Genomic DNA, 6631 nt, shown 5'->3' with positions numbered 1-6631 from the left:
GATGAATAATATAAAGAAAGTCTAAACTAATTACAACTCATAATTTTTTTTTTGTTATGATTAAAGACAAAATAATGGGCATAAGACAAACAATCTTTTATAAAGGCTTTACCTTCCCATTATAAAAATAACAGCCACTCACAATTGACTTCAAAATCACACTCATGCAAGAAATTATTATAATCTCTGATTTGTTATTCCTATAAAAAATTATGCCTATGCCATCTCTCTTCTTAAAACAATTTTCAACACAAAAACTTAGTCATGGCTGTTGATGTTTGCTCAACTTCTGAAGATCCCATATGCCCAAGAATCTCATTCTCTCATGAACTCGATGACCCATCATCTGATTCACTTGACCCGACCCGATCAGACCGATTCCAATTATCACCATCTTTTGATTTCTCTTTTTGCACCACTTCTAGTCCAACACCAGCTGATGAACTCTTTTCAAATGGCCAAATCCTCCCTACCCAAATCAAGACCCCACAAAATATTCAAATCCTCGATCCAATAACGAACTTATCAAAAAGCCCGAATTCGATAGCCCGCAAGAAAAGGCTCAAAGAGTTCATATTTCGTAAAGATCAAGAACAAGAACATGAACAAGAGAAGAGTGCATCAAAATCATTTTGGCAATTTACACGAAGTGTGAGTCTTAATTGTGACAGTAATAAAGGGACAAAAGGGTTGCTTAGATCATTATCAATTAAAAGTTTATCACGAAGTCATTCAACCGGGTCAGCTTTGAACCCGAAGAGAGATCCGGTCTCAAAAGTGGTGGAGAAGTCAAAGGAGTCGATGTTTTTAAGAAGATGTACGAGTTTAAATCAACCACCACCATCTTCGACTCATGTTTACTATAGTTATCGGAATTCTAATAATTCAAAGAGTAGCAGAGGTGGGATAACAATTATTCCAATTCTGAACGTTCCTCCGGCTTATAATATTTCAAAGGGGACTATAAATTTTTTCGGATTTGGTTCACTTTTTTGTAATGGGAAAGTTAAAAGGAAAACAAAATTATAGAAAAATGAATACTTGTATAGTATGTTGTAATTTTCCCCTTCCTTTTATGTAGTGATTCTGTTATGTAGTGATAGGAACTTGAACTTGTTCATTGGAGGACCGGGATCATCACATCATACAATTAGACCATAGATAATAGTGACTGTGACGTGGAGGGTAGAGTTGCACTTTTTTGAGAAAAACTGTGACTGGGCCATGACATTTTGGGAAGTTGTAATGGAGGGCTTTTGTTTTGGTAAGCCTGTGACGTGTCATTTCCTTTTTCTTTTTTTTTTATTGTTTTTAAATTATTTTTTATTTTGTTTAATACAAAATATAAAATTAATTAGACAAAAGCACATTAATTATTAAAAAAAAACATTACAATTAAAAAAAAAATACACCCAAAAAAAAAACATTACAGTACATTATTAAAAAAAAAACACTAGTTATGCATCGATCGAAAGTTTGGCGGGAGGTTCCAAATATGAGCCGTTAAATCTTCACGAAGTTGATCGTGCACGTCTCGATCGCGAATCTCTTTCTCTCGTGATCGACGATCTTTGACCCTTCTCCGAATATTGCGACGAGGCCGGTTTTCGGGTTTATCTAACCATTCTTGTTCCCAAGTACTTAACGCAAACCCGTTATCTTCTTGTATCATGTTGTGCATAACAATACAACTATACATTATCCTTCTCATCTTATTAACACTCATAACTCGTGCCGGTGTTTTTAAAATCGCAAACCGACCTTGTAAAACACCAAATGTACGCTCAACATCCTTTCTAGCACTCGCTTGAAATTTAGTAAATTTTTTTCTAGGCTCTTCAATAGGAGTCGTATACCCTTTTATTAGTGTTGTCCAATCGGGATATATCCCGTCCGCCAAGTAGTAACAAAAGGGATACTGGTTTCCGTTTACTTCAAACGGTGAAGGTGCGGCTCTATCCTTACGAAGGGAATCAAACAACGGAGAATGATTTAACACATTAATGTCATTGTTTGAACCCGCCATCCCAAAAAACGCATGCCATATCCACATATTTTATGAAGCAACCGCTTCAAGCATGATCGTCGGGTGACCGTGATCACCTCTCGTATATTGACTTTTCCATGCAACGGGACAATTTTTCCATGCCCAATGCATACAGTCAATACTACCCAACATTCCCTTAAAACCATGTTTCTCCTCGTGCGCCGAGTACAACCGAGCAAGGTCAGTTGCATTAGGTTTCCTCAAATATTTCCTCCCATATAAGTCAATTATACACTTGCAAAAATTATTTAAAGTAACATAACCCGTTTTTTCCGCCATTTTAATATATTCATCAAATATATCCGCGGTCATCCCATACGACAATTGCCGTGACGCGCAAGTTATTTTTTGAATAGTTGAGAAACCAAGACGTCCAAGTGCATCCGGACGTTGTTGGAAAAAAGTAAAATGATCGGGGGCATTAGGAGTATAAGAGTGTTGAAGAATACCGTCTTTGATACGGAGAAATAAAACTTTACGCATCCGAAATCGTCTCTTGAAAATGTCGTCTGGAAACGTCGGATTTTCACAAAAGTAATCGTTCCACAATAATTGACCCGCTGCTTCACGATCTCTATTTAAAAAACGTCGTGGTTGTCTTTGAAAACGAGTTCTTGGTTGAATTTCTTCCTCTTCTTCGGACGACGTTGAATCGAATAACAAATCGATACTTAAGGCTAAAAAATCCATATTTTTTGTTTCTAAAACAAAGAAAATATATAAACTTTTATATATATGTGAGTGTGTAGTGAATAAAAGTGTGTGAAAAATGAAAATAAAGAGTGTGTATTTATAGAAGAAAGAAAGGAAAAAAAAAAAAAAAAAAAGCCAACGGCTACCTTGTAACGGCTATGAAATTTCCACCAATCAAACCGTGCCACGTGCTCTTCTCGTCCGTTTGTCACAACGTTTTTCCAAGACAAACGCCCCGCCACAAACGCTCACAAACGCCCCATTCCGGGCGTTTGTGGGCGGGTTAGGTAGACATACGCCTGTGTTATCTATGGTCTTAGAGGAGGTTGGATTTGTTCATTGAGGAGTCACGATCACTGTTATATTTAATTATTTTTTTATAAAAAAAATATGAATATGATTATAAAAGTTCTTTTAAGTTACGAACGTTTTGACTTTTGAATCTGCTAAATCAAGTCCTTATAAAAAAGATATGACCAAAATGGTGAAGGCTCGCTGAATATGCGAGTTATCACCAATTTCATCACAACTTCTTCATGCGAACTCTGATTTAGTTGATTCAAAAAACTCAAACGCTCATAACTCAAAGAGCTACAAATTTTCTATTTGTTGGGGGGGCCAAGCCCGCTCATGCCCTCACAAAGCTTCGTGCTACTTGTTTAGATGTGTATTAATTAAGTAGAATGGAGTACATATTTACGGAGTATTTATTTTTCATCAGCAAATGGTATATAACTAGTTAATCAATTTAACAAAGTAGTAAATCATAAATTAAACATTTAAACACAAGAAATTTATATATCCACCGTAATTTATACTTCATCCCACCGTAATTGTGCATTAACAATTTGTACGGTACAATATGTTAATGTATAATTTATGGTAGATAAAGTAAAAGTGGTGATAGATATATAACACAAAGTAGTACTCCTAAATCCTTTTTTTATTAACGGCCAAAAAATGATTATATTAGAAAACCGATCCCTAGCAAGACGCTAAGGGATAATTACAAAGGAGTAGCAAGCCAAGTGTTCTAATTAGAAACACATTGACCCCTATTTTTCAACCAACGAAAAGCAACTAATCTAATAACATCAAATAAGTTGCTTCTACTACAAAAAGAATCATTAAACACAAGACCGTTACGAAAACGCCACAAAACCATAAGCACGTAACCACCACCGCAATAATCTTATTCTTTGAAGTCACTTGTAATCGAACGCCTTCCAACCTTGATAAAAAAGAATCCTACGAGTCAAAAAAAGGCAAACCACAATTAAGCCAAATGCGAACCTTAAGCCATACCTCACGAGCAAGATTACAATCGAAAAACACGTGTTTGCATGTCTCTACTCCATTGTTGCAAGACGGACAAATAATGGAAACAATATCTAACCCTTTAGCGGAAAGATTCCAACGAACGGGAACACACTCGAGACGAAGACGCCAAATAAACACGTTGACTTTACGAGGCACGAACTTAAACCAAGAAGTACCAATATCCGAACCATGAAGAATGTGCCGATCCATATAAACCCGGGGCTCTTTCACCGTATATGCCCCATCATTAGATATCGAACATAGCCATGAATCTGGAATATCACGGAGAACCGGGCAGTCTACTTCCACCAACAAATCACGCAACATATTCTCAGTTCTACCTCGCAAATTGTCAATGGTGAGTACCCGGATTACTTGTGAATCTACTCAAATTCCCCAAGATATAAGCAATAGCCCGTCTAGTGCTAGTCATAGCATACATTAAACAACCTATTGCTTGAGAGTATTCAAGTTGTTTCACCGACTTTCCCGAATTAGGCAAAACCTTTAAATTAGGATCGATAGGAGTATGATATGGCCAAAACAGACGGTTTTATTTGTGCGGTGTCATTAGGTCGCAACACGTCAGAATTAGCTACCAAAAGAGAGTAACGGTTTTATTATTTATATTTAGCCGGGGTTTCCTAGCTATAACTCACCTGCTTGTCTTCCTTTTAACGAGTAAGTGGTAAATATAACTCAGGTTCGTATTTTTATATGTTTGCTTAGTAATGTGGGACAAAAGTGCCTAAATAGTTAACTCTAGTGACAAGTGGAGATAGATTAAGATTAACTACTAATACTATAATATAACTATAAAGATAGAGATGGATAGGTATGAAGAATAGAATCCTGATGGGGAACTATCACAAGAGTTTAACTTCCTAGAATAAACACTAAACCTCAATCAACTGAGCTATGAACCTAACTGATTTGTCACTAAGAGTTTAGGCTTTGAGGATTCTGGCTAAGACGGATATCCCTACTCCCAACGTTAACCTTAGAGGGTTTAAACGACCTTATGGATAGAATCCTAGGTATACGTACAAAGTGGTATATCCCTAAAGGAAAGTCTCAGCTTTTCTTAATCCTAGTTGGTCTAACTAAAGCAATATTCCACCACTCAATACTAAGCTATGCCTTAACATTAACAGATGTGCAATCTTAGATATTCTAAGGTACTGCTAATTGGATTAGAAGTCTCTCCTTTGTGATCACTTACTCAACCCCGGATCATCTTACAACATCTCAAGAACGTTGCTTCTAACGTGAATCATGTTTCTGAGCAAGCCAGTGTTCACTGAACTCTATATTGCCTACTCTAATCACAACCTAAAAGGGCAGCTCTTCTTTGACGAATAAATGGTGTAAGACCCAAGTTCGAATGGTACATATTTGTGAATTTAATAAAAAGGCTGCTGGTATCAGTTCCAGCAGGGACCGCGGCACGGCCAATAGGTCCACGGCGCGACCAGCGTCAGATGGTGACTCTTTTGCTTTATTTAATTATAAAGAGGGGCATTTTGGTATTTTTACTTGGAGGACGAATTTAAGCCACAAGATCAGTTTAGGAGGGTCATTTACTCCTCTTTCACCCACCTTATCTCTTCCAATCCAATTTTAGAGTGAGAAACACTTTGAGAGAGAGAAAGCTCAAATCAAGGAGGAAGAAGCTTGATTCGGGTCAAAGCTCGTGTATTAAAGTTGTTCATCTAGTCACTAGCTACATTTTGATTGTGGTGATAAGTCCTAATCTTGATTTCCTTTATTTTGATAGATTAAGGGTTAGGGTTTGAGCTAGTGTTGAACATGAAACCCATTTGTTGGTAATTTGGGGGATTTTAGGTAAGTTTGAGTCATGAGCACTCAAGAAGAACAAACCTAGGGTTTATAGTGATAATTGGTGTTATGAGTCTTAAATGTTTAGTTAATCACTAGCACACTTTGATATTTAGTATGTGGGTGTTATTTGAGTATGTTGATGATCCAAATGGGTGTGTTAACCTTGAAATGGGTCAAATGAGTCTTTGATGACCTAAGTTGTTTAATGAGTGTGAAAATGCGATAACCTTGTGTTAAAAACTGTTTTAAGACCATATTTGGCTAGTGTTAGGGTTTTGGCAAAGTTGACCTAATATTATGTTTAAGAGTGCAAATGGGTTGAAATTGCACTATGGGTCAAAATGACACTAGGATGGTGAGTGAGTTGGTTGACCAACTTGATTGTATGATTGATTATTATGCATAATGTAATAGGTACGTTACATTGAAGGTTGCAAGCTCGATTATCATTCACAAATGGCTTTAAGGTGAGTGGAATAATTATATATGTATGTATATGATTTATTTGCTTGTGGGGTATGGGTTAAAGTTCGATATTGACGATACCATATCCTAGAGTATATTTTTTGTTTTGATGAGGGTTAAAGTTCGATGTTGACGATACCTCATGTATGGATTTAAAGATCGATGTTGACGAAGCCATACCACTATTGTAGTGACACTCGATGAGGGTTTAAGTTCGATGTTGACGATACCTCATATGTGGGTTTAAGTTCGATGTTGACGATA

General features: G+C 36.7%; 3 protein-coding genes across 3 annotated transcripts; 1 reads left to right on the top strand and 2 right to left on the bottom strand.

Moving 5' to 3' along the window:
- Positions 1-264: 264 nt before the first annotated feature.
- On the top strand, positions 265-1029 carry LOC139840910 (uncharacterized). The gene has a single exon (XM_071831151.1). The coding sequence runs from the start codon at positions 265-267 to the stop codon at positions 1027-1029; it is 765 nt and encodes a 254-aa protein (XP_071687252.1).
- Positions 1030-1453: 424 nt separating this feature from the next.
- On the bottom strand, positions 1454-2053 carry LOC139840909 (uncharacterized). The gene has a single exon (XM_071831150.1). It carries the CDS (start codon positions 2051-2053, stop codon positions 1454-1456), a length of 600 nt encoding a protein of 199 aa, XP_071687251.1.
- A 3-nt stretch (positions 2054-2056) lies between these two features.
- LOC139840908 (uncharacterized) lies at positions 2057-2737 on the bottom strand. The gene has a single exon (XM_071831149.1). The coding sequence runs from the start codon at positions 2735-2737 to the stop codon at positions 2057-2059; it is 681 nt and encodes a 226-aa protein (XP_071687250.1).
- Between the last annotated feature and the right edge of the window lie 3894 nt (positions 2738-6631).

This window comes from Rutidosis leptorrhynchoides, chromosome 4 (genome assembly GCF_046630445.1).
Source record: "Rutidosis leptorrhynchoides isolate AG116_Rl617_1_P2 chromosome 4, CSIRO_AGI_Rlap_v1, whole genome shotgun sequence".
Lineage (NCBI taxonomy): Eukaryota > Viridiplantae > Streptophyta > Magnoliopsida > Asterales > Asteraceae > Rutidosis > Rutidosis leptorrhynchoides.
The sequence above is the reverse complement of the archived record's forward strand: the minus strand, read 5'-3'. Positions and strand labels throughout refer to the sequence as shown.

Coding starts and splice junctions, on each gene's coding strand:
- LOC139840910 (XM_071831151.1), top strand. CDS start 265: ATGGCTGTTGATGTTTGCTCAACTTCTGAAGATCCCATATGCCCAAGA.
- LOC139840909 (XM_071831150.1), bottom strand. CDS start 2,053: ATGTGGATATGGCATGCGTTTTTTGGGATGGCGGGTTCAAACAATGAC.
- LOC139840908 (XM_071831149.1), bottom strand. CDS start 2,737: ATGGATTTTTTAGCCTTAAGTATCGATTTGTTATTCGATTCAACGTCG.